This window comes from Dromaius novaehollandiae, chromosome 6 (genome assembly GCF_036370855.1).
Source record: "Dromaius novaehollandiae isolate bDroNov1 chromosome 6, bDroNov1.hap1, whole genome shotgun sequence".
NCBI lineage: Eukaryota > Metazoa > Chordata > Aves > Casuariiformes > Dromaiidae > Dromaius > Dromaius novaehollandiae.
The window spans coordinates 46,227,445-46,255,146 of NC_088103.1; the positions used below are offsets into that span (position 1 = coordinate 46,227,445).

Genomic DNA, 27,702 nt, shown 5'->3' on the forward strand with positions numbered 1-27,702 from the left:
TTTCCCTGACTGAGGTTGGGAATACAAACATAAAAAATGTCCCTAGCTCAAAGAAGAGTTATTTTATGCAGTGGGAAGTCTATAGGCTACTTAATATATTACTTTGCCAACAATAAAATTATTCTAAACAAAAAGTTATTAGACATGCAGAGTAATCAAATATCTTGCAACAGACAATATGAAAGGGCTCACTCTATTCTTACACAGATAATGTAAGAATATCTGTGCAATGAGCAAAGAGAGCACCTTTCAATTACTAATACATAAAGTATGTTTATTTGTATAGTATAAAGAATGGTTCACTGCTCATAATGATATCTGGTTCAAGAAAGAGGTGCTTCTCTTACTGGTGTTTTTTTTAAGAGTACTCTTACCTTGAGCACGCTTACTCAATTATTTTAATCCAGGAAACAGCAGCGGGGTGAAAATATATATAAAAGATTTTATATATAAAAGATTTAAACTTTAAATTACAAATGAATTGTCCAATTTAGACTCCATTTTAAAGTTCACTGAGGTCTTCCTACTAACTGATCAGCTTCAGACAAAGCTCTACTTCAGCGAGGAGGACAGAACTACCTCTTTCAGTAACAGTTTAAATTTAGACTAGCTTAAATTGGTTGAGAATTCATACCCAACATATTTATCAGGTTATAACCTATCCACAATGCTTTGCGATTTGTATACAGGAAAGGCCTATAAGTAACAGAGCTGTTGCAGAGCTATGAAAGGAAATTCATCTGTACCATCTGCCCACACTGCTGAAGGGCCCTGAAAAGTTCCCTTATGTTTGCAGAATGGAAAGACAAAGCAGTGCCTTCAACCCTCACGAGCACAGATGTTCACCACAACAGCTTAACAACTGAACAAGAATTCAGTAGAGCTATTCTTGAATCACTGAAATCCCAGCCAATATTAAATAGACGGTCAACTATACCTTATTAGCTGTGCATTGTCATGAGGTTTACGAGGTAGTAGTTTTAGCTTTCTCCAGTCCAGAAACTCATGGAGGCTAGTGAAAGGGTCTTGAGAAATAGAGCACTTATCCATGTCATTCCATACTTCCACGCCAACCAGGGCTACTCGAATATTTAGTGGCCTATAAAACTAGTGAGAAAAAAAATACATGCTAAGACCTGTTTTAGAACACATTAGATCAGAAAATGTCAACAGAGGCATAATGTGCATATGAACCCCTCTTGCAGAGGCTTAACGGTCCCTTTAAAGGGTCTCCTCTTCTAGGGCAAAAATAAGCACGTTATAGGACTGGACTAGGACAATCTATGTTCTGTGATGTAGAGAAAGCATTAGTTAAGGTCTGACCTAACTAAATACCACAAGGCATTCAAAGACATCCATAGACATGTGACTTTGCTATGTCTCATCTAGGTTTGATATCTTTCTTCAAGACAAAAAGTTGCAACTACTTAACATACCCTCCACTTTCTGAACAAACTTGTTGCTCTTGCAGATGACTCGCTCCACAATTTCCCTCTGTTACTAGCACCACTGCAAGTCAGGAGGTAGAAGCAGCAGTATTACTGTACTCTGCTAAAATTGTGGTTCAGAATAGTTGCTGAAAATTAAATCAGTCATCAAGTTTTGCTCAATGCAGATTTAAAACAAGTAATCATAGGACTGTTGGCTACGTAAACTATTATCACCTTAGTAAATGCCACAGTTGCTACAAGAGGGGAGCTGGAACAGTGTTAACAATGGAGCAGTGATAACATTTTTTAGCTACGACTAATGTGAAGAAGGACTCAAAAATCAATCAAGTACCGATTTGACTGATAGTCTGAGAAAAACATGTATTAGATCTTTGTCTTGTCTATATGCATTACAGTCATTTGGATAGTACTGCCATTTACTCAGCATAAATTGAGCATAAAACATAAATATATTATAACATGCAAAATTAATTTTGAACAGGTAACATATAAACACCCTTCCTCCAGTAATAAGTCAGCAAGACAATTACAGAAGTGGAGGTCTATTCGGCATCCTGTTTTTAATCAAGAATGCTTCTCCTTGAGCTACTGTCCTTGAAGCATCAATGGGTAAGTTCTCAGTTAAATTAGACTCTCTCAGTTATAATTTCATTACTGGAGTCCTCATTTTTCTGACTATACAGCACAACAAAAGTAAACTTCAACCTGTTCAAAAAACACTGTAGTGCCATTCACCTAGAGGACTCAAGAGTTTACTGTATATTGTCAAGAAAGTACTTCATATACAAAAATCCGGGCCATGTCTCTTCTTATCTCCACAGGCAAAACACTGCCACTCTCACCTAGCTATAAACTCCTGCTTCCTTAAGTACAGCTTTTTTTAAATTCTGCTATGTTTCTTGGGCTATTCAGCTCATTGGCCATGTCTTTATACGTTTCTCCTTTGTTGACTTACAATTGGAACATCTCTTGATACTGCAAGAGATTTTTTTCCTCCAAATTCTTCCTCAAAACAAGCCTCTTCCCAGGTTAATAAAATCTTAGGGCTAAATTGTGCAGCTCCTAAGGAACAGGGCATCCACAGATATGTGTATTCCACACAGTTACTGAGCACAGGAGAGCTCACAGCTTAGGATGTTGAAAGACATGTCAAAAGTTTAAGTTTACGTTCTTGGTTTTACTGGTTGGAGAGAAACATTGTCCTGAAATACTGGAGTATCAGGAAAGCAGCACATGTGTTAGCTCCTCAAACGAGGCAGCAGAAAATATGAGACACTGTTTTTGGTGGGCCTATCACAGGCAGCGGAGGTGAACAGCGAGCAGTGGCCAGGCTATCAAATATACATTTGGAAACCTGCACAGAGTCATCTGGGTGGATAAAGAGATGGGGCAAAGCCAGTGCTAGGAGCTGGGAAAGCTGCTGATTTGAGTAGGGCCAGATGCCCTGCAAGGGGGTGCTGGGAACATAAACCACATCGCCCGCACCGCCTTCCACCTGTACCAGCACGGCCGCATGCAGCATGGCACTGAACAAGCAACCGCGGGGAAACCACGCACATGTCTGCATTTTGTGCAAACAGTTTTGTGTCCATGGAGTACTACAGGAATGGTGGGTCTGCGGTGGTGCTGGGTAACCTAAAAACACTGTAGTAAAGGCAAAACTGGCTAAGACAGCAGACTTTCTTAGCAGGCACAACAGTATATCTGGCCTAATGTTTAGTAAGTACCTTTGCCTGAATTAATTCTTTGGCAGTTCTTTTATGCTTACAAAGGAATTCTTCCAGGACTAAGCTAAGGTCTGTTTTCAGTTACAGAACTATTGCTCCTCCTTGCTGTTGCTCTCCTCACTATTAGGCTGGGCTTTGCGACAGAACGTCTGAGCTGACTCATAGTTGATCTAGTAAAAAAAGGAATATTGGAAATGTAGGACTTATTTTTACCAGCAAATCTCAGTGACAAGCTCCTTATCTCTCCATGAAAGGGTAATTTTTAAGTTTTAGAATCTGTTTTAATTTACTAGTAAAAGTGACCTAGATTTCACCAGAATATCCTTCAGGAAGTGTAGTAAGGCTTGAAAAAGTGAAATAATTCTAATGTTCTTACCTTATCAACATAGTTTGCAATTTCTATCAGCCTCTGCTTAATTTTTTCTACGTCCTTGCCTTGTCTCTGAAACTTAGAATGTAAAAGATCAATATGCTAGCAGCACTAATATAGTAATATTTCCCCCCAGCAGCTACCTTACTTTGCCAGCACTGTCACTGATGTTTGGGGATTGCAAAGGGCAACCAAAGGCCAACAGCAAACTCCTGCTGACTTTCATGGGACTATCAGCCTTACACTTATCTTAATAATGCCTCCCACTGCTTAGCCCTCGTCAGGTAAGAAGCATTACTTTTGAGAACCATATATTATTATCTGAAGCACATTATACGCAGCACCATGAAAACTGAACTGAGCTACCCGTTTCCCACTTGTACTTCCCATATCTTTTAAGTTTCTTACCTCGCGATTATCTGCCACAATAACAAGCTCCACATACTTTGTTGTCTTCAGAGTCTCCCTCTTGTACTGACAAAAAAGATGAAAATAGTATTTTGTTTTTGCAGTAAGTCATCCTTAGAAATCAGCTTTGCCTCAGTCCAAGAGAGTGTTTGCAAAAGGAGATACACATCATCTCAGATTTCTAAAGGTTTCACTGCATACATACATTTTATTGTTTTCTTTTTCCCATGAAAGTCATCCTTTTATCTACCAGAACAGATATAGATAACGTGGTGCTCACAAAACAACACGGATTTGATCAGAGCAAGTAGGAAAATGTTGCAAAGTCTTTCACAACCTTCTAGCTTTTTGTGGTTGAAATGTTTGGGTTATCTTTTCCTCCTAGGAGAATATCATCTGTGGTAGAAAGACCCTTGCTCTTCTCTGAGTACACTTAGAGAAATGACAATACAACATTTAGCAATCATTCCACAAAATAGACAAGCGGGCTGCTAAGAAAAATGAGGGATAAAGGTACACTGAGTGAAGTAGAGGGGGGGAGAGCAATTGGGCAGCTGATAAATTACATAGGAAAAAAACCCAAGAACAACTGCAGGAAAAAACAGGAAGAACTGTTAGTGTCTGGGGAAGCAAACTATAATGCTCTCAAAATGAAAGGCATACATTTAATCCTGCATCCGTGTCTTCATGTACAATAGTATGTCATGATATTTGCAGTTCTAAATGCAGATCTAATCATAATGCTTATCTGCAAAAAGATCGCTAAAGAAAATTAAATGATTTTGTAACAGTGGTAATCATACGACTGCTCCTCTGCTACTCTAAATTGAAGTGACCTATTAATGTTTGCAAAGGTTCTCTGATTTACGCCAGCTGAGCATCTCTTCTACCGCTTCTCCCTTGTTTCTGGAGTAAGAAAGTTGGTGAAAAGAGCTCTCAGCAGTTTATCTGACCTTCATGCCAGAACTTTAGGGTTTTAAGCAGATGTATGACTTACAAAGTAACCATGATGCCTTGAACCTCTATAACCTAAAACATGACCAAAGCTTTCCAATGCAGACTCTGTGTTCCAAGGCAAACTGTGCAATCCCCAAGGCATTTTCCTAAGAAGCTAAGTCAGCACTGGACCTCACAGCCAGACCTTCCAGTCAGATTGCAGCAAGCTTTCCTCACACCACCAGTGCGTTCCTCTTCGCTCCCCGCTGATCCGCGGCTCAGACCGTTTCACAAGAAGCGTTACGGTCAGAGGGGAGCGACAAACGCAGCCTTCCTAACTCTAACTTTCAAACATGACAAATCTCCTATTTAGGAGTGCTATACAGCTTTGAAACTGAAAAATAAACTCAATTTGGGCAGTATTTCTGAATGGAGAAAGCAGTAGAAGATATCACTAATGAACTAAACATCGACGGTATAAACACTTTGTTGGATGACACTGGCTCTGAGGCCTGACAAATGAGCCCGGGTAGAGAGTCTCACAATTTCTTCCAGCATTAGGATTCTCTGACGTCGTTTCTGCTGCACTGGAGGCAGCTGTCACCACGATGGGGAAATGGTGCGGCACAGGCTTGGCACACGCGCCCGCGCCTCGTCTGCCGCGCGGGGCACCGGCAGCGCGAAGCAGCACGCTGGGCTGGGAACCAGCACACGCTCCCTCCTGCGGCTTCTGCAGGAGCAGCCGGTGTGGGAGAAAGGGCCCGCCACGTCGCAGCCGACTCCGTCCGAGGCTACTGCGGCTTCTCCGGCAGAGCTCAGTTTACCCCTCTGCAAAATACATTGGACGCGAGTGAGACGTCACACAAGGGAAGCACGAAAATGGCCATGGGGGATTTGTTTGGGACAGAATTTATTTCTCAGACACTGTGGCTCTAATACAGACCAGAAATTTCTTATGCGGTCCTGATCAGAGAAGTGTCTCTGAGATGCCTCTGGTCTTCCTTCAGCTGAAGAGCAGAAGATCAGACACGGTAGCCCAGGTACGGAGATACGAGAAGAGCTCTGTTACATCAGTCAGCTTACACCATTTACTTTTAACCAAAAGTAAATTTGTCTGGACTGCAGAGATTTAGCCTGAGAGAAACTGGCCAGCGTGGTATCATCAGATGAGCCTCTGGTGACCGATTAGCATAACAAATCCATTCCTGTGATTTGCCCAAAGGTGATGTGTGTTCCTTGGATACAATATTTATTTATAAAATGTACCTAATTATCACTTCTTTCAGCTTGCTTTCTGCAGCCAATTGCATCGCTGCACAATCCATTTCCTGATTTAATCATTTGGAATTAAAACGGAGAGTCAATAATGCAGCCATGACAGACAGACATGGATGCAAGAAAATACACTTTGCTCCACTCCCTGTTGTCTTTCTCCCCCACTTCTGCCATGCCCAATCCTACCACAAAGCCGCTGTCCCATACCACTGTAGCCCTTCCTCACGTTCCCTTCCTTGGGAATGGGTTCAGCTTGGATTCCTGGCACCGGAGAGAAGCTGCAGCTTCTCTCTTTCTCCATGATCCGCTGGCCACACACGACGGACCAGCGGGATCTGTAGCTCACCAGCACCACCAAAATGACTATTTTGTGTTACTACAGCAAGACATGCTGTAGGGGCTGTCTTACACACCAGACTTGCTTTCCATAGGATCCTCAACTGGAAGACCCAGCCCATGCTGCAATTTGAGGGTCCCTGAGTTATGAAATCATCCAGTATTTATCGGGACGCACTTCTAACAGGACAAAAAGTGTCTGCACACATCTGCTATATTATCTGACCTGGCCAATTATACCTCGTGTTTGGATCTGGGAAGCTGAGCGAGTCTCTACCGTTTGTTCCATCATCTATCTATACTTAAATCTAAACCAAGGGCTAATCTAACTTTGTGATATATTGATCTAATGTTTCAGCTCAGCTCAATAAGCATTAGATGCAGCTGAGTGGAGGGTAAGAGAAAAAAGAAAAAGCCCCCCACAACCCTCCCAGAAGCCCCAAATACTCATAGCGCACTAAAGCTGAGACTGAATTTCTGCTTACTTCTGTGACCCACTAAAATTTGGAACAGGCTTGTTTTTCCATGTTTTGCGGGTCATCTTTATTCAATGCATCCTGACAGTCTATTTAGCTGATAAGAACATTGACATGTGAAAATTCACTCCCCAGATTTCATTTGACAAGTTGCAAAATTCATATATTAGAAATTTATCCAACGTACTCATTATATATATTTCACCTATCTATATGATATATACATTGACAGGTTTTATAATTATGTCCACTGAGCCACAGTAAAAAATGTTATTCAGATATTTAAAGTGAATTCTGACATGTAGTTGAAGCCATGAACAAAATGTAAGAAACTTGAGGGCAACAGTAAAATTACTTTGATTATGCACACTTTTTATTTCCATTACCTAGTGTTAAACTGATTATGTCAGCACGCTTTAGTTAAAAGTTGCTAAATATTTTGGGATAGCCTTAATAAAGATGTAGAAAGTACTTTTGCATTCACATTAAATAGTCCCCTCTATCCAGAAATACAGTTTTCTAAGCTTTGGTATGGTCTACAGACACACTCTAGCACAGTGTAGAGACCTATACAGATATTTGAAGCTTCATTGTAAAGAAGCACATTTTGGTTAATTGTGTTTGGTTATAGTTGTGTTTACAGAAGGACGGGCTGAAAGGCCATGGCTTTATTCTGATATTCCATGTTTCCCAGAAAGAATAGAAAGCGCATGTCATCTATATAAAATATCATGAAACGTTAATAGGGAATATTTAATCAGAAAGCATAAATTCAGATATATGCCAGCACTTTCAACCTATAGACTTCAGGCATTTTCAGAAATAAGCTTGCCCCATAAAATAGTATATATAATAGCTAATGAAATATTTATAGGGCAAAAAGAAATTTGGAGATGTACTGTTTAATATTCCTCCACCGTAAAATAATTTAATCCCACTACATAAGTGATACCTAGTGATGCCATTTAGTTTGCTTTCCTTAACAATTAACTTGATGCAAAGGCTTCGGATTTATAGTCACATATACTAGTAACATGCCACATTTAATAAATTTGGAGGGCAGATTTGGACCATTGTATAATTTTTGAACACCTAAACCAGTCTTTTCTACACTCCCCATCCAATATGCACATGAATTTGTTAGTGTATTTCTTCTTCCTGCTTTGTTTCTCTTTTCATTTTCTCCTGTTTCTGTTAGCGAGATGCATTTTACATTAGGAGCATTGCTTCTTACATAAAAACAATTACAATAATACATCTGTAGAATAAAATGGTGAGAATTTGTTTTGTCTGCATAAAATACTTTCCTACTAGAATTAAAGGTTCATTTAAGTTTCAAAACATATTATTAGCAAAGCATCATCGCTATCATGTTCTTTTCCATCTTGGGTAGGCAAGAACTATTCTAGACACAGCTCAGTGTTCTTACGGGGTCTTAAATTGTTGCTATAATCATAACTGGAACATGAATCAAAGTATATTACCATAATATGACACCACACACTTTTCTGTGCCATCTCATTACCAGAAAGAGAGTGGGGGAAAAAAAAAAAAGTTCCGTAAGCAAGACCAAGAAAAAGTACTAAAGTTTTAGCAAATCATGTTTGCCTAACTTTAAGCATGTACTTAAATACCTGACTTCAACAGAAGTGAGTATATGGTGTAACGGTTTGCTCAGTAGGGATATACGAAACTCCAGGATTAGCTCACGGAGAAAGCCGATGCAGCAGGACTGAAACACGTAGGGAGCAGCCCATCCAACCCCCCAGCAGATCACAGCTGACCTCTGAGCGAAGGACAGCAGCACAAGCTCCTGCCCTTCTCCAAGGCAGAACTCTTTCTTGAGAAACCTGTAATCTAGACCTACGTAGCAGAGAAGGAATGATAACCACTTAAAAACTCTTTGCCTTTGAGAATCGTAAGGAGTAGCTCTTCCAGTTGGAGCAAAGCTATGGCAGACAGTAATATGGAAATGCCACCAGACAGGTACTCAGCAAACCAGGAACATAAAACTGCATCATCCACCTACCCTGCCAGCAGATGTTTGAGAACGGTGTGGTGTGTCATCAGCCCTCAGGGCAGAAAGGTCCAAATGGTGGCCACAAGATCCTGGGGCAATTTTCAAGTTCTCTGATGGGTAGATCTTGTGTTCACCCGCAGCACCTTCTAATGGCTCCAGAATGTAGCTTTTGTTTTCAAATACAATAATTCCCCTGTTACATAAGAGAGCAGAGTAAGATGCATGGCTTTCAAGTGCTAATGTATGTTTGTTTTCAACAAAGCTACAACAGGTTTTAATAATGACAGAGTATGAAAAAGCAAAATGTTGATTTACAGCGTCACGCCTGGCTGGAGCTGGAGACATCGAAGCTGTATATTTGTCATTGCAGCATACTATACTTTACAAAAAGCAATGGCTCAAAGAAAATTTTCCTCTTCTGAAGTGCTGTGCTGTAGAGTAAAATTACATTTGTGTTTTATGTGTTTTCTGTTCTCCCAGTGATGCATTGCCACTGCTGAGCGGAGTCACAATGCATGTGTTTCTGAGGACCCATGGCAAACAGTAAGGAACAGAAATGTGGTAAATGCTTTTACTAGAAAAGGTACAGAGTGAAAGTATGCATTAGGATCTGCAGTGTGCATTATACCTTTTAAACCAAACGCTGATGCAAGCAACAAATCTGCCAGATGAAAGATGCACTGCAGTATCTAAATGGGTTATTAAATGTTGCATAGTAGGGTGCTAAAATGAAGCTCAGATATATTAACCAATGGATTCCTGTTTAACACATTTTGCTCCCAAGAATAATCATTTTTATTGCAGTACCATCTGCCATCTGAGGATCTCAAAGATCTTCCATTAATGGAAGAACTCTTGTTGCATTACTGTCAGCTATAGCATGCAAAGAGGAAATGAGGGTTTAGAGAGACATACAACACCTTGCACCACCTGTGCAAACCTGTGGAAGAACCTACTCACGCAACCAATTGTGGGCTTCATGTCCTGCCTCCTAATCAAAAACCATTCTCACTGTACGCTGCTGACAACTCACCCGGTGAAAGTCGTGCTTGGTTTTTGTGCTGGGTCCTGCCCAACTACCCTGACCTGCTGCAGTACAGCAAAGTTGACCAAAGAGTGATCTGTTTCGGATTCCTCTTGCTGAGGCAGGCCGCTGCCGTACGGCTGCAGAGATGCTCCTCCAGCTCAGCACAAGGCAGGTGAGCAGCACGGCACGGGTCCCCGTGATCTGCACACACGGGGTAGGATGTCTGGACCTTTCTGGCACTGAGTAGGACAATCTCCAGCAAAGCTGGTTGAACTAGCAACTGTAACTGCAACTGCAGGAAGGACCACAGAATGAAAAGACTGCTGTGCTTTACACCAGGACCGGCATACCATTAGAAAGTATGAATTAGGTTTAAAGCCAGGCCTCAGGTAGAAATTACTGTAAGAAGAAGGAATTTAATATTCAGTGTCTAACTTACAAGAGTCTAACTTATATCCTGAGCACACAGCAATAACCAAGCAGGAGAGGGCTAGACAGCTACTGCACAGCACTGGAGATCAGGTTTTACTGGTTGACTGTGTAATCAAAGAAAAGCATCCTTTAAAACCCATTTCTCTTTCGTAAACGATGGACAAAAGTTCACTTACAGGGGCGTTGCAAGTATTCATCAATTAAAACTGCACTGCATTACTAATTTCTTACATATCTTTAAATTATGTGGGCATGAATCCCTAAGCGCTGGCAAAGTTTCAGCAGTAATAATAACATTCTGCCTAAAATTCCTATGGAACTTGCAATTGGCCAAGACGTTCTTCCTCAATTCCTCCTTTAATCTGCTCTATGCTGTCTATATATGCTATTAGCAGCTATCATTTTCAGCCCAAACCTGGCTACATTTCATTAGTGTGTCTTTTTGGTGTATGGGAAGTGTCTATAATTCTTGTCTGTACTGCAACAGAAAGGAGATACTACAACCACCGTGAGACCAGCACGTATCTCACGTGTCTCTATACAACCCCTCTGCAGAATGCCCAAAAAAACCAAGCAGAGACCCAGCAGCAGGTTAATGACACCATAAATGTTGATTTAAAAAAAAATAAAATTATTAGGAAAAGCTGTCCTAGATAGAACAGAAAGATATGATTAAGAAACTCAAAGTCTTTGGCCCCCTAACCAATAAACTGAAACTTTGGTTCTGAGCCAACTGACAGCACAGCTTTGCTACAAATCCTCGTTAACTTCAATTCAGCCAAGCCAATAAACAACCATTTTTCAGTTAACTGTAGCTAGAATATATTAAAAAGGCCATGCAATAGCACTCACAGAGCCATTACACGTGGAAGGAGCATCAGGTACTGATCTGAACAGAGACTCAGAGTCTGACAATCCATGTGCAGCTTCCTTAGTAGCCCTGGCAAGTCAGCTAAGATGTATTATTTACCCACCACACAGGCATGCTTGTAGATTAAGTGTTTCTGAAAACACTGTGAATATTAAATATGTCATAGATGGAAAAGCAGTACTGAATTACCACAGCAGCCCTTTACCTATAGCTAAGACACTACAGCCCGAGTGACACGGCAGAGACCTCCAAGCAAGTTGCCCCATGACTTGAGTAACTTTACTCCAAGAAATTAGGTTAGACCTACTTCATTCCTTTAAGAATTTAGGAAAGTAGGACAACATATTCCCTTTACTCTGATAACCAGCAACTCTGTAATCAGCATAATTAAATAAAGGTTGTCGTCTTTCCCTTGTGCAATTAATCATTTAATTTGGGAGGCTGCTGGAGCCAGCAATGGAGGCAGAGCCCTGTTTGTCGCCGTTTGAAACGGGCCAGCTTGACCATCTCTCCCTCTGCTGACAACTCTAAAACAGCGTAACACACATAGCGGTTTTTTTTGTGTTTTTTTTTTTTTAATGTTGAACTCTACCCTGCTTAGAACATTCACTTTAAAAAATTTATACTTATATCATTTTCTTTGATTATTTACACTTGAAGGGAGGGACTTCATAGTATCCTATTGCTGGGTAAAGCGCTCACATTCTCCTTTTTTTTTTTTTTTTAACCCAGCATTTTGGTGCCAAGTATTCCTCGCAGAAACATGCAACATCAGTGCCAGGTTTCCAGGTGCACACCTTCTATACCCAGCCACTGCCTAACGTCTCTAACCAGTTCTTTTCCCCTCATTTTACTTAGCTCAAGGAGATAGGGACAAATGAGCAGATACCAAAGCTATTAATTTTATTTTCTACTGAGCACACCAGAACCAAGGACAGTCAATTCTACTTGTCACTGAAATTGCCATCTCTCTAGTGACAGCAAGGGCCTTTAAGAACAGTTCCACCTTTGCATATGAAGCAATCCCATGGTCAAAAAATGTGCAGATTCAACATAAGGGAAATATACATTTCATTTAATGCACCCTTATCCTTCGAGTGCAACCTACAGGATATCAGCACCTGGCTCGTGACCATCTGTAATAAGATAATGAATATCAACTATGAATTATCTTGGCCCACTTTCTGTTTTTGACTACTTTTCTTTTCCTACTATTGCATTTTTTCCCATTGAATAGGGGCCAAACACAGCACCTTAAAAATATAGCTAGTCGAAAACTATGGTTTCTTTCTTTTTTGGCGTAGCAGGATAAAATTAACAACACCTATCAGTCTTTCAGTGCTCAGAATTTGATGCAGATAAAATAAATTCATAATTACTTTCTTTCCTTCCGTATTTGTGTCAGGCTTTTCAAAACAGGCTCTGTTACTCCTGTACTGCCTCTGTGTCCCCTCCTGAAGACGGTTCTCCCGCACTCCTGTGTCAGCACTTGTTCCCAGAAGATGGTAAAACTTTCCCAGGTGGTTCCTGGCCCCTGCAGGCTCCTGTTGCCCAAACCCTTCCCTCTATGCCCAGTGGTGGGACCTGACCCTCACCCCATGCCCAGAGCAGCTCCACAGTACAACCTTACCGCCACCGTCACCGGGAACGAGACGAGACAATTCAACCCCCATCTAAAACAAGCAGCCCCTGCTCTCCATCCACAGTAGCAGAGAGGGAGAAAGGAAAATTATACCATGCAGCATGTCCAGACATCAGCTCACAGGCTCGGTGCCAACTGGAAGCTGCGTTAGTGTGGTCTTGAGCCTGAGCTAATATTTTACTCTACCTCGCAGCAGGGTTTGAACTCTGCTTGTGTCTGGTGCTCGGCACCAAATAAACCACATCCACATTGCTCCTAATCAGCCCTAAGCACAAGCGGCGGCTCGCTGGTATTTGCCTACCGTAGGCCATACGGACACCCAGGGAACCTGCCGATGGGATGCACTGTGGTGGGAGCTCTACCTCCATCTCGAAGAAAAAGGACTTAAAATCTAACTTAAAATAATTAATTTGTTCCTAATTGCTGCTTAACTTGCCAAGAATCTCTCAACTGGGAAAATGCAATTAGATGGAATAACTCCACTACATAAGTGCATGATAAAGTCAAATGGGGTATTTTTCCCTTAAAAAGAAAAGAAAGGAAAAAACACAATAAAGCAAAACCTAATGCAAGGCCAGTTGAATTTCATAAATCAACAGGCTTTAGGAAATCTCAAAATATAAATGGGATTCTTCTTTTCCAACTTGTCAGCAGAAGCAAAGGCCCTGCCAACATAAACCATCAATGCATAGTTGTCTGAGAAATTGTGACGCTGAAGTAAAACTTGGCTAGGACAGCAGTATATGAAACCGTGATATATTATTCTGCCGTACTGTAAGGGGAAAGTTAAGTAAATCAATAAAACTGATATCCATGAACGCAATTAAACATTTGGTTTTAATGAAGCTCAAAGTTATACTCATTTCTAAATAATAATAAAAAGCCCTATTACCACTGGAAGAAGAACGCAGATGTCTTCAGTTTGGAAGAAATTAATTAGAGCAGAGGGCTGTCACACTTGCACACTGCATATTCACATTGAGTCTAACCATCTCTGCCCAGCGACACAGTAAAGTCTACGCAGTACTCACGTGCTACTTAAAAACCTGCAGGATTCATGAAGTACCTGGCCCTTGTGCCATGATGCAAAGCAGATGTGTGAGTGCAGACCCTGACACAATATGTATTTGCCAACACGGAAGATCGCTCAAGCGATGAGCATGCAAGGAAGGCTATCCGGAATGGCGAAGACATGTAGCATTTGTGGAAGACTTTAATCTAAGAGTGCATCAGTTCTCCAAACACAGGGTCCAATCTCACAGCTATACCACGGATTTCCATGAGGGTTTTAGCTGAACAGATAACAGAATTTGAGCAATGCGGCCCTGGAGTATTGTTCTCATGATGCTTGTAATGCAATTATAGCAGTTACTCAGTGTTGTGTTTCTCAACATTTCTGATATTTAGAAGGTGACCTGCAAAGTGATAAGGCTTTTTTATTTCTTTTTCTTATAAATCCTGCATTCCCAGGACTTTATATAGCAGATTTCCAGGCATGTAAGCAGGCAAACAAGCGAAAGAGCAGGAAAACTGAAGTAATGAATGAAAGCTTCAGTTTTAGCCTGTTTTTAGTTAGTTGCAAACGAATACTATTGGGATAACTGAACTAGATGATCTTTGAACTGTTTTTCCAAGGGGCTAGGTAGTCTTTATGTATTTTCAGGAAGCTTTAACTTAAAAAGACTGAGAAACACAGACAATGGGACCTGGAATCCAGAGAGAGAGGTTCCCCTGTCTCCACCACTGCCCCAGGCAGCCTTGGATTGGCAGTTCCCCTCTCTGTGCATCAGCTCCCCATCTGTAAAATGGCGTGAATTGTAGTGACTGCATATAATAATGATTTATTGGTGAAGAGCATCAGAGAAGACCAAGTATTACTATTATCCTTCTACACTGCCCACCAGAATTCTATTAAAATAACAAATCTGACCCAAACCAACACAGGCAAAAGTCTCAAAAGGAAGCTAAAGCAGTGGCATTATTGGTTTTACACATTGCAATAGTGGTAGAGGTATTCTTACTCAGACACATCATTAATCAAATAAACATGTGATTCTAGCCAATGCCTTACATTAATCTGAAAATCTATTCTACAGTACAGCGTGCAAAATGTGGTCATACTCAGAGACTACTGTAACACGCAGTTAGGTACGTTAATCCTTTCTCTGTGCAAGACAGATTTGTCCAGAGCGAATGCGTAAAGGTCTGCAACTTTGATGCCTGGAATTTAAGCAGGGAGTTACTTGAATTGAAAGTGATAATGCAATTTCACGTCCAGCATTTGGGAGGCCAGAAACACTAACTATGTTATCAGAGAAAGTGTCGTATCTCAACTGAGACGAGACAGACCTAGAAGGAGAATAAAGGAAAATGAAGGAGGAAAGAGAGATTGGCGTCAATGCCAATTTAGTGAGTATATTTTATAGCAGTAAACAGTGTAACAGTGAAACAAAGCTTGATTCAAATTAGCAGATCGTATTACAGCTCATAAGAAGCTTTTTCAAGTCGCAAAACGTATAGGAAAATTTCCAGTTTACTTTTTTTGTAAGTGCTGACAGGACACGGACCTGTTGGGAAAGGCGCAGGCTCAAACAGCTGGCTAAGCACCAGCCTCTTACCTTGTCCTTGCGGCAGCAGTGACCCTTGGGGGATTGCGTCAAACAAAGAATGGATGTATCTAATGTTCATCTCAGATCAAAGAAGTGATCCAGGAGCTCTTAATGTTTTGAACAAACAGCACGGAGAAGCTATTCAGCCCCAGAAGCTGAATGCTTTCTAACATTAAGCTCAAAAACCTCTGGTAGTTTCACGGTCAGATAACTTACAAACCATGCAAGATATTTACATGAACTAAAAGCTCTTCAGAAAGTATGGAGAAAAAGCATATATCCAAACCCATGCTTTTCTCAGCTGGGATTTTTCTAACCTCTTTTTTGGATAAAATCACCCCTTCTGTGAGGAAGCCATGCTTGAGGAGTTATGAGGAATTTAATGCTTTTCTCACTGGTTTCCTACTTCCATTTCTTTTTTGAAATAGTTAATGTCTGGAGTGTCATAATTAAATCCCTGCTTCATCTGACTGTCTTGGATGCAGCGAGCTCAGCCAAGCCATTTGACAAATGGATGGTGCTAATACTGTCAGCTTTATGTAGCACAGCTAGGTAATGCCATTAAAAATCACTGTCTATTCAGTTCTGTGGCCTTATCCCCGTCACTGTCATCTTGGACACAGCACCTTTCAGTTGCTGATGAGGCTGGACAAGGACTGGATATTTTTTGCATGTGTGAATGGGCTGATTATCTGGCAATTAGGTAACTCACAGAGATTCTTAAGATTTTCTAGAGCATTTAGGTATTTTAGTAAGAAATGGCTTCCTGTGAGACCTGTGTCCTTAAACCATTGAGGGTCTTCTGAGAACCCCTCTCAGGTTCCCACCACCAGAGAGGTCTCAGCAGAGGTCTCATGCTACCTGCCAGCCCATGATCTTCAGCATGTGGAGCACAGAGTTTGTGCTCTTCTTTAGGCTGTGTTTTTGTACGTATATGCTACCTTGTGTGCTTGCAGAGAAAGTAATCGGGCAAAAAGCATTCAGGTGAATAAAAATTTATGATCGAAGCAGCATATGTGATGGCTAGAGGCCAAAATTATGTATGGAAGATGCACTTATTTGCTAATAAACTCAAAGAGCCTCCGAGCTAGATAAACAGAAGGGTACTTCCACAGGACAGGAAGGAAACGACTTTGTTGTATTTTCACCTTCCCATGAGTTTTGACAACCTAACTGGCTTTCTTACCCAGATGGAAGTGCCGGAAATCCTGATTATCCATTGTTCACGCTCCGTGCATCAGGCATGCATTGTCTCCTCCCTGCCACTCAGCTCTTCCTCCTCCAGAGACGCCAGCAGGGCGACAGATTTTGGCATGATTACATTCTCCTCTAACCTGCATTGCAGGCAGCTATCAGTGTCAATCCAACTATTTATGCCATTGTAATCCTATACGAAGTGAGACGTTCTGCTGTTATGTCTGGGAGGATGTATCACAGCTGGAGTATGTGAGCGTCTGTGTATAAGAGAACCGAGTCTGCTTCTCAGTTATCTTTATATCTTGCCCTCTCTATCTGCCTAAAAACTGTAAACCAGTCAAACCTGTCTTCGTTTGCATATTTCACACTTTATTCTTTCTGTAGCATATGATAGGCAGACTAATCATGTCTTGTTTATAAGCTATTAATGCATCTCCAGTGCTTAGCCATGGCTAAGCTCCTTAGCTCCGACAGCCTGAGAGTTGTGGAAATCCGCACATTTGGTAGTCTCAGAGAGGCTTCCCCCCGCTGCGAACTGTCCCATCACGTTCTCAATCTACAGATACTTATGACATTGACAACCACCTCTGACAGTGACTTCTGCAGCTTCATTATGTGATGAATGAAAAAGTACTGCTATGTGCTCCAAAGTTTCACACGATGCCTCCTAATTCTGGGATTATGAAAAGTATTCTGCAATTGTCCCCTACTCAGCATGACATTAAACCTAGTTTCATCGTAACCCTTTTCTCCGGCATCTCTTTTCAAAACTAATGAATCCTAGTCCATTCTCTTTGCTTGGATAAAAGCTGCTCATATCTTTGATCATCATTTTTGCCCTTCTCTGTACCTTTTCTAGACACTGTTTCCTTTTTTTGAGACGGAGATGGGGAGGGAAAACAAGAACTGCGTGCAGAATTCAAGGTGTGAGTGCAGTATGGATTTATCAAGTGGTAATGGTGGCTTTTGTTCTATTCTCTATTTCTGTCTCAGTAATTCCTATGATCCTTTTTGCTTTTTGACTACTGCTGAGCACGCAAGCTTCAGAGCACTCTAAAACGTGGAACCTATTCTTCATGACTAGTTTCATGTTTTTTAATGACCTTTCCTAATCTAGGGGAAAAGGCAGGATTCCTACCCCTCCACACATGGAGCGATGCCCAAGCTGCCTGTCCAGCGAGAGTGGGAGGATATTAGTGCTCCGAGATCTCAATGAGCTAACAGCTCGCACTTCCTTTCATGAGACATTTTCAAGGCGCTTAAACTTTAGCCTCACGCAACAGCTATGTGAGGTAGGTAAGACTCATTAAATGAACTTCACAGATGGAGAAACTGAGACTGCAAAAGGCTGAGGGATTTGTCCAATCGACTTAGAAATTGTCACAAAGCCAAGAACGGGCTCTGAGAACTAGACGAGGGTTTCCTTCCACAGGCTCCTGCTAGAGAAAAGGCTGCTCCCCGGGGACTGCCCTCCCCAGGGCTCCTGGCCACGCTCTGTCTCCGGTCTCCTGTCTTTACCCCTGAGCCTGCAGTCTTTTCCACGCGGTGGGAAAAGCAAGTGTCCCTTCGCCAGCCAGGCAGGGGCAAGGCCGCCATCCCGGGAATCGAGAGCAGTGGCACTGCACGGACCGCGGCAGCGAGTCCTGCCCCCATTTAATGCAGCTCCGGGCTGGGGGAGGCATCGCAGCCGGGGGAGAGCTGGCTTTCAGGGACTCTCCTCCGCCTCGGGCTGGTTTAGGCACCCCTTCAGAGAGCACACGGGCTTGCCGTGCAGTCCCCTCCTTCGCCAGCCAGCTCCCCCGAGCCACGGTGCGAGGAAGCGCGGTGCCTGCCTTCACTCCTTCTGAATTCCCGTCTGAATACCGATACCGAAAATCAGCCTCGGGACACAGAACATTGCTGTGTGACTGTGTTAGCTCTGAAACGCCTACATATTTTTCAAGCATCTTTTGCGCCCTTACAAAGTTTTCATACACATAGCTATCCCTTCAAGCTGTAATACCAGAAAAGTAAGCTGTGAAGTAGCCTGAACTGTCCTATTTCTTCTCTTACAAAGTTTTCATACACATAGCTATCCCTTCAAGCTGTAATACCAGAAAAGTAAGCTGTGAAGTAGCCTGAACTGTCCTATTTCTTCTCGTATTATTTCAGACTCCGTCACGTGCAGTAAATCTTTCCACCCAAATTCTCCAGGGACATCCTGCTACAATAGTATCCTATCAGAAATGTTTTGATGGAAGAGGTAGAGTGTGACCTCTGGGCCTGACTCTGAAAGATGCTTAGGGCTCTCAGGACTTCATTGCCGGTACTTAAGATTTCACTCCACCTGGCCTTTTATTCCTAATTACTTTTAATGAGAGGGCCTGGACAGTTAAAGGAGCTGATGGTGCATTATGTAGCCTTTCCACTAGACATCCCTGGCTCAAATCAAGCACAGATAATGACTGGAAGTTATTACTGTTGGCTACCAGGCTGTGAAATGAGTTTTGTGGAGTAAGTCAACAGGCATCTTTATCACAAGACTATTATCACCCATGGACACTCTCCTGGCTAGCCTGAGCCGTGAGCGCAGCATTAAACGGGCATGGAGATAGAGCCTCATCCTCTGGTGTTCTCCTGCCAGAGAAAAACACGCGCTGGGAGGGAAGCTTAGGAAAGCTTGCACTGACAAAGCTGCCGCTACACTTGTTCTGCAGGGAATGAGTCTAATACTGTCAGCTTGTATGCTGGGAATTTATTTGCAATAGGGCCAGATGAGAGAAAAATGTCACTGCCAGCGTACGTTGCCTTGCCATACTTGGGTAGCTAACACAGGGAAATGGCTCTGGGAGCACAACTCCGGAAGCATAAGGAGAGACTGAGTAAATTCAAGAAGAAAGAAAATGCATTTAATGGTGACAAGAGCTGTTTCTGTTGAGAGTTCCTCAGTTTCTAAGTAGCTCTGGAACAAAACATTGGTACAGACGCTGCTTCACACAGCACAAATTCTCCCTACCTCTGTGGACCTTGCAGCAACGCAATTGCTTTAACAGTGATTAAAATCCTGAGAGCACTGCATTATTTTTTTTGCACACTAAGAATGACCGGCCAGTGCTGATGGCCACAGCCCGCACAACGGGTTAACTAGCGGAAGATGCCAGCGACACAACGGAACCCCTACAAAAGCCCTCTCCTTGTCGGGAAGCACCACGGGCATCTCCCAGCCGCAGCAAGAGGGTCCCTGCAGCAGGGAGAGGAGTCCGCCGAAAAAAGTGTTTCTTCTCTCCGCTGCTACTCGTCCCAGAACGCCGCTATAAAGGCCTCGATAACACTGCTAGCACGCAAAACGTCAAATCAAGGGAAAAAAGACTCCAGCTACTCATGCTGTTTGCAGATAAATTAAACAAACCCAGAAAAGGTTGAGACAGCTGGAAATCTGACAGGAAAACTGGGTTTTCCAGGGAGAACACTAGAGCCAATTTACAGTTAATTACTGTGATTTGGAACAGCTCTGTGAGTAAATACCAGCCTCTGATTGTCCAAGGAAGGAAGATAATTGTTTCCTGAACTGTGTCCATTGTGTATTTAAAATGTTGTCAGCCTGTTCCTCTCTCAAACTCGGAAGAGATTTTGTTTTCAGCAATGTGAATCTGTTATTTTCCTGTTAACAAGTAGCTAAAATACTAATGCAAAACATCATACCTGCGATGAAGATGATTTACTGAGCTCCACAGCCACCTTTAGGAAGTCATTCTCCTAAGGACGAGGTTGCGGGGGGATGCACAGGTTAGCACTGCACACTGTCCTGCCGCTACCAGCGGAGCAGCTTTGAGGACGGGACAGCCCAAGCACCCAGCAAGCACCCCACTGCCCGAGAAGAATATAGAAACACATGGGGCCACATGGACAACCCCCATACCGTATCTTCTTCTATACTATCCTCTTTGGGACAACTACAGGGAAAATGCTTTTGCACAGATGGTAGCAACATTTAAAAACATATATACTGGTACACTTTTAAAAGGGCAGAACAAAAACGCAACAGGCACTAGGATGGTTTCTTAAAAAGCTCAAGTATTACTGAAAAACTAGCTCACCTGAGTCCAAAGCAGGTACTGAGACTGACTGCAGAATCCGGGTACCCTCGTACATTGCCGTGGTAATAGCAGTGACCCTAATTAAAAAAAGAGAAAACATTTCAATAGCCAAAAACACTCTCGATACCTTGTCTTCTCATGATTTTCCATCCTCTTTATCTTAAAGCTGTTTTTAATTTAGGCTACAGCATTCAGAATTAAACTGACAGCATCTTTCCCCCCTCCACTAAAGATTCACCATACTTCATCGTCCAAAGGATTCGCCAACCTGGGGTCTTTTAAAATCCCAGAGGGATTGTTTTTAAGAGGGTCAACAGCATTTAAAATGCATGATTGTGACAGCTTTAAATAAAATAACACGGCAAAAAAGGTTAAGATATGGAATATTTTTAAAGTCAATAATCAGTACAAATCAACTGACACATTTTACTACTTCCTATAGACCTGCCTATTTTTATTAAAGGTAATTTACATCTGTGTATATCTATAGGAGGAGCTATGTATAAAGAGAAGTACAATAAAGCCAATCCCAACCCTGTAGTTTGAAAAAAAAAAAAAACAAAACCTCACAGAGCAAATGAAGGGGAAGAGAAGCATGTTGGAAAGGAAACCTTTTATTGAATTACCCAACTGAGTGGCTGCACGTTATTAAGAACAACCAAGAATAAGAGGGTCTTCTATTTTAAGAGGCAACAATCCAATTTCATTTTGTGGCTAGGTTATTGTATTTCCTTAATAATCCACAGCTTGCAAAAGGCAACCACAACAGAGATACTTTCTCAGCACATATACATATCTGTCTGGAATCAAGGTTAATTTTATTGCTGACTAAAGGTTATGTTACATTCCCAATTATGGGACTGGCTGGAAAGTAATGACTGTGTCACGTCCAGCATTTCTTTTCTCGTGGCTCCTTTGAATGCCACCTGGAAACTGAAAACACTATTGTAAAAGGTTGCTATCTTATTAGTGCAGAGGAAAGTTATCACTCATGCTTCAACCTGACGGCCAGCTCACTCTGCCTTTTTATTACTCGGTTCATTCACATCTATCTAGCTGCATTAATTAACCTTTTCAGTGTTGGGGCATGGTTTTTGGTTACAAAGCCTCGCGCAGCAGACTTTTAAAGACCACCTTGATTTTGTTAAAGAAAGCAATAACCATGAAAATGCTGGGGCAAGACAGAATAATTCAGATATGAATTTTCTGCAAATGAGATTGTACCATGAAAAATACTTACTTAGAGCATTTTTTTAGTTCCGACATGAGCAACTAAACACAGAACAGCAACATCTGATACTCTAAACACAGCTTTCAATAGCTTTTCTCAGTGAATGGACTGTCAGAAACAGGGTAAGTGTTTTACTTTGGGGTATTTTTATCATCTGTGCTCATAAAGACCCAGTAACACATTAGCAAGGACAAAGCCACAATAGAAGGGAGGAAATCATAGACTCTTGGGAAGAGTGCTTCAGTCACAATTGCTATGGTCATCAAAGTTTTCAGCATGAGTATACTAGTTCATTTTATTTTAATATTATCAGTTACAGTCATGCAGTTGGTAACAAAGAAAAAATAGCACCCCCCAATCGAACGAACATTGACTCTCATACAATGACACTGATACAGCCTAAAAGCTTAAATAAAGCAGGTTTATTTATGCCACTTAAAGCAAGCATATGGCAGAAAGGCAGTTCAGGGTATTGAAGAAGCCAGTCTATGGCATTTTGTACCTATGCTGTTAAGCAAAGTACTTTGCAAGTACTTTGGAAACAGGAGGGGCAAGTTAACATCCAGCATCTCACCGGCTGCTGCTGAACAGCAGCTGTCTTTATCGGAAGAGCGAATTATGGCAAAGACTCTGATTTCTTTCCATCTCCATACACAACCTGTCATTTTATTAACTTTGAACACCTTGCTGTAGCCTGTTTCACAGCTTCGCAGAGATCCACATGCTACATGATGCCAAAGCTCCCTCAAGTTTAGTACCCCAAATTACAAACTAACTTATCGGAGCAGGTCCTGCAACTGGAGTGGTAGGGAATTGATTTTCAGCTGCTCAGTAAGTCCACCGAACCACAGGATTTTCTTTCGCCTATCAAAAGCTTTCTGTTCTCATAAACTAACATGTAAAATGGATGAAAACAAATCCTAAAAACACATAATTACTGTGGCTGATTTCTCACAGTTAAAACAGTACTTTAGCCTTATTGCAGATCATCACACGATGGTTAAGCAGTGGACAGCTTTTGAGAAATTTTTCAAGCGTTACAAAGCAGCAAAACAACCTGGCTATCCCCCACCCGACATCAGCACGGGCAGTAGGGAAACACTCGTAACTGCAGCTGCCCAGACCTGACTTGGGACCCACTTCCCAGCACAGCTTGAGTAGGCAACTTTACAGCAGGAACTTGGGTTTGGTTCCAACTACAGACTCTATTGATGTCCTTGGTGTAAAAAAAGATACAAAAATAAAATCAGAGACTTATCTCCTTTAAATAATATTGCAATGTTTGATCAAAAATGAATTCATTGGTCTCCTCAAAAAAAAAAAAAAAAAAAAAAATCTCTTAGGCACCAAAATGTTAGTAGCATTCATGACTTACTGCTGTTACCAAAATAGTTTTGTTTTTTGTTTGTTTTTTTTTGTTTTTGTTTTTTTTAAAGAGAAAGCCTGGTCTTCCATTGGAAGTAAACATAGTCATGATTAAGCTGACAAAGAGCTGTGTGCATTGTTCCTTCGCTTTTACTTCCTTAAGGAGCACATGCAGTCTTCCTGCTTCTAAAACAAATGACTGTTTTCTACTGTTCCTATTTTGAACAAGACGTGAGCATCCAGCAACAAGAAAACACTGAAAACTCACAACGATTGCTTTGCTTGGGAGGTCCAGAGTTGTAACAAAGACGCTTCTTCTGAGTTCAGATGTTATGCACAGAAATAATGCCTTTCACCGACAGCGGCAAAGCCCATTATGGACGGGAACGCGAAGCGCGATGCCTCTACTGACACAGTCAATAAATTAATAACGTAACATAACAAATACTCCATGGGAGCTGGAACTTCTTAGGCAGATAAAAGATAAACTTTGTAATTAAAATCACTTGCTGCATTGTTTCTAATTAAGGCATTCATACTGTCAGAGGACAAGAACTTCACTGCCTTAAAGTGTTTTTATTTATAAAAAGCAGTTTAAATTATTTATGATAAAAAGCATTTTGTGCTGATTCTAACAAGGAGCAGATTAGTAAGGGAGATATATATATATATATGCATGTGTGTGTGTTTGTTTGTTTATATATGTATACATATGTATGAAACAGTCTTATGGTCTGTTTTAAAAAATAAACCCAAACAACCCCCTCCCCCAAATCTCAGCCATGGCTTCTGCAATGCGGAAAGCCACCCAGGCTGGCGAGCCCTCTCGTGTGAGCTTCTGCGCTACAGAAATCAGATACTTCTTCCTTGCTGAACCAGGACTTCCCTCCTTAACTGTTCACCAATGGCTGCCTGCAACTGCTCATGAAATTTTAATGGGTACGTTTCCAAGAAGACGAATAAATCTTACAGTTTTTAACAGTCACCTGGTTAAAACCCCACAGCTTCCCTGTAAAGTCTCTCCCTAAAAATTCACGCGTAGGATCACAGCCGTCAGAAAGGTACCAAAGGCAACGAGAAGAACAGATCACACGTGCGGCTGTTTCATCCCGTGGCTCAGATGCTGGCAGAGCGCCCGGGGTTTCAACACGAAACGCCGGCCTCACCGTGTGATTGCGCGCGAGGACCACGTCGGTGCCGTCCTGCAGATAGTGCGTTTCTGTGAAGCTGCTGGCTAACAGGCCCCTGAAAAGAAAAGAGCACAAACGTAACGTCAGCCGCCTTAACTTTTCCCTTCATGCTTCCATTTGAGATGGCTAGAAAAGTTTGACATTAATGATACCGTGACCACCAGAACTGTGCATGAAATAATGACGAATATAACGCCAGTGCTGAAGCTCTAGCACATGAGCTCTTCCTTCATTAGCTGCAAAAAGACTTGCAGGCAGTTTTCTCTTCCAAATGAGCACTCGATGTCAGCACATCTCAGCGTCGAGTCTTCCACATAATTTTCAACACACTTTGTATTAAATCTGAAACCTAGACATTGTTAAGTAATGGTGGTTTTGGAAGAGGAAAATGCTTTCCCTGCCTTACTCATTTAACTGCATAACGTGCTGGACTCCTCAGCCAGTGACCACCCAAAGACTAGCTCAGCTCAAGCAAACGAAATAAACTTCTTCCATGGACATTCAAGGAAAAACACTCAAAGGACGTCCCAGAAACCGGAGTCCTGGATTTATCCTGATGACCCGAAAAGGATATTCATGAATGGAGCTCTAATGACTCGACCTGACGCATCAGGAGACAGTGAGAGACCATGTCCGCGATGAGGTATTTTCTTCTCACCCGCTCCGCACCTCCCCTCCCGCCTTGGCAACGACACCAAGAATTTTGACTTGCTATTCCAGTTTTCCAGAAACGTCCCAAGAGGGTTTATGTGTGATAATTACGTAAAGTTTCCCCACGTCGTAAACTCATGGAATAGGGAAAGCAGCCTCTGCTCAGCCTCTTTTAAAGCCTGTTTTTGATCTGTGTCTTGGTTCCTTATCTAGAGAACGTTTCTAACAAGCTCAGAAGGAAGAATAAATATTTACAACATAGGTACTTAGCTATAGCTCTCAACACAAATGTGCTTCATTTTGACACACATTTTAGTGAAATGCAAAAGCACCATATAAAAGAAATCAAACCTAAATGTCGCCATCACCCTCCACAAATTGCAGGATGCAGACTACTGAAGGTCTTTGGCACAGGGTTTCAAAATGCTCTGTTCCCTTTCAGAGACACTTTTCTCCTTGGGGTTGTTCACTTGAACAAACCAGGCCTTTCATTCTTATTTAAGCACGCTGAGTGTCGTACTCTCACATATATACTATGCAAACTAGTGAAGTCTCCGTACATATTTCTTGCACCGTGTATGAACTTTAACACTAGAACATGAACAAACATTTCATTTCTGTTATTGTCGTTATTTATTTGCATTACATTAATACCCAACAGCTCAGTCAAGATCAGGTCCTTTTTGAGCTAGCAACTGTAGACACACCACTTAGAGAGAGAACCCATCTCAAAAAGCCCATATCTTATGGAAGAATAGAGAAACATAGTGAATGAAGCAAGGCAAAAAAAAGAAGGAAATAGCAAAGTAAAATGATAAAGATAGCAAAACCCAGCACAATGGGTATTCAAGCATGGGTTCTCACTTGATATTTTCCAGCCTACAGGAAATATTAGCATATTAACAGATACCAAATGTTAAAACACAGCAATGACTGGTGAGTTGTACAAAACTGCTCTGGATCTTAGGCATCCACCACACCTAGGGCAGGATCTGGTGGCTTAAAATGAGCTTCTAAGTGTCAATGTAGATGCCCTAGATATTTCACCAACCAGCTCTATAAGGACGTCCCAAGTACCCGATGGTGTCTCGGATGGCACTTGACACCTCTGTTTATCTTGCCCTCCGGAAAGCCTGCCTGAAATAGCGTGCTGTATCTGCATTCCCATACTGCCACTCATTCTCAGAAAGAGCAGCTGCTTTCTTGATTATAATTATTTATATAGCAACATGGCTAAGTTCTGTGCTTAGCAGGGGCTCATTGCCTTTGTAACGGCAAAAGGTAACACTCCGCTGCTGCTGAGGTTGGCAGGATTTTGCTGTGCACTTATCTGGAGATGGGATTTCACTCAGGATACCAGAGCCTGTCTTAGCTAATGGGACAAAACACAGGCGAGGGGACAGGGTAACAGATAAAAGGGCAAAGCAGTTGAGCAATAAATTTGGTTCGTATTCTGCTGTTTCCAAAGTGTTCAACAGCAGTGATGACAAAGGTGACCTTTCTGCTTCTGTTGGTTCTACCCTCAGGCACAAGTTTAGAAAGTATTTCATAGATTCAAGGATTTGAACCCCAGAAGGGAGTGCTGTGATCAGCACTGTGACCTCCCACATGACATAGGTCATTTGACTTGATTAGTCCCTGCTTCCAGTACAATAACCATGATGGAACGAGGCTGTGCATTTTCTTAGTATATAGAGCTCTTGTCTTGATTTCCCAAGACAAAAAAAAAAAACAAACAAAAACCTACCACAAGCCTGGTAACCTTCTAACAGTTAACTACGCCCAATGCAAACACACTGCACTTCACATCCAGCTTGAATTTGTCAATGTCCAGTTTCCAACTACTGGGTCTCATTCCCTTACATCAATGCTCCATTTTCTTTTGCGTCTTTGAAGGATATTTCCAGTTACTAAATAGGAAATGCAGCAGGTGAACAAATTCCCGGTGTTGCTCTCACCAGTTCCTCTATCCAGGGTGAAGGTTTGCTATCTAGCTTGATGAAAAGACCAGTTGAACAGAAGGATTCCTAGTGAGGCAAAGGGAGGGCTGGCAAGACCACCAACATGATGGAGTCCCACTACTGGGCCACCTAACAAAGTAAAGAGTACGCCCTCATGTAGCAGCCAAAGCAGGTTTCCAATCATGGAAATTTCAGGTACAGCGGAAGGGCCTCTGGAACATGAGAAAGGTTTTCAGGAATATATATTAGCGCTCTTTCAGTTTAGCAACTAAGACATTACAGCTAAGGCCTCTGTTTGCTCTCCTACCGTGTACGGTGCTAGCACTGGTTTGAGTGCAAGCCAGAGGGAAGGTTTTCTCTGTGCTGTAGAGGTTGGGGACCTATATAAGACATGTCACCAGGGAGTCAAACAATTTCTGGCAGGAAAAGAAGCTGTTATCCCACTTTCAAA

The 27,702-nt window shown here is 41.9% G+C and overlaps 1 protein-coding gene across 2 annotated transcripts in view; it reads right to left on the bottom strand.

Moving 5' to 3' along the window:
• The window catches only part of ADAM12 (ADAM metallopeptidase domain 12), a 193,275-nt gene that overhangs the window by 62,774 nt on the left and 102,799 nt on the right, over nt 1–27,702 (bottom strand). For both annotated transcript variants that reach the window (XM_064514372.1, XM_064514371.1), the window contains exons 4-9: nt 24,616–24,694; nt 20,854–20,930; nt 9,009–9,192; nt 3,957–4,022; nt 3,555–3,626; nt 938–1,107 (exon numbers count right to left, since the gene is read on the bottom strand). In XM_064514372.1, coding sequence (XP_064370442.1) covers nt 938–1,107; nt 3,555–3,626; nt 3,957–4,022; nt 9,009–9,192; nt 20,854–20,930; nt 24,616–24,694 — 648 coding nt within the window. The remainder of the gene's footprint in view (nt 1–937; nt 1,108–3,554; nt 3,627–3,956; nt 4,023–9,008; nt 9,193–20,853; nt 20,931–24,615; nt 24,695–27,702) is intronic.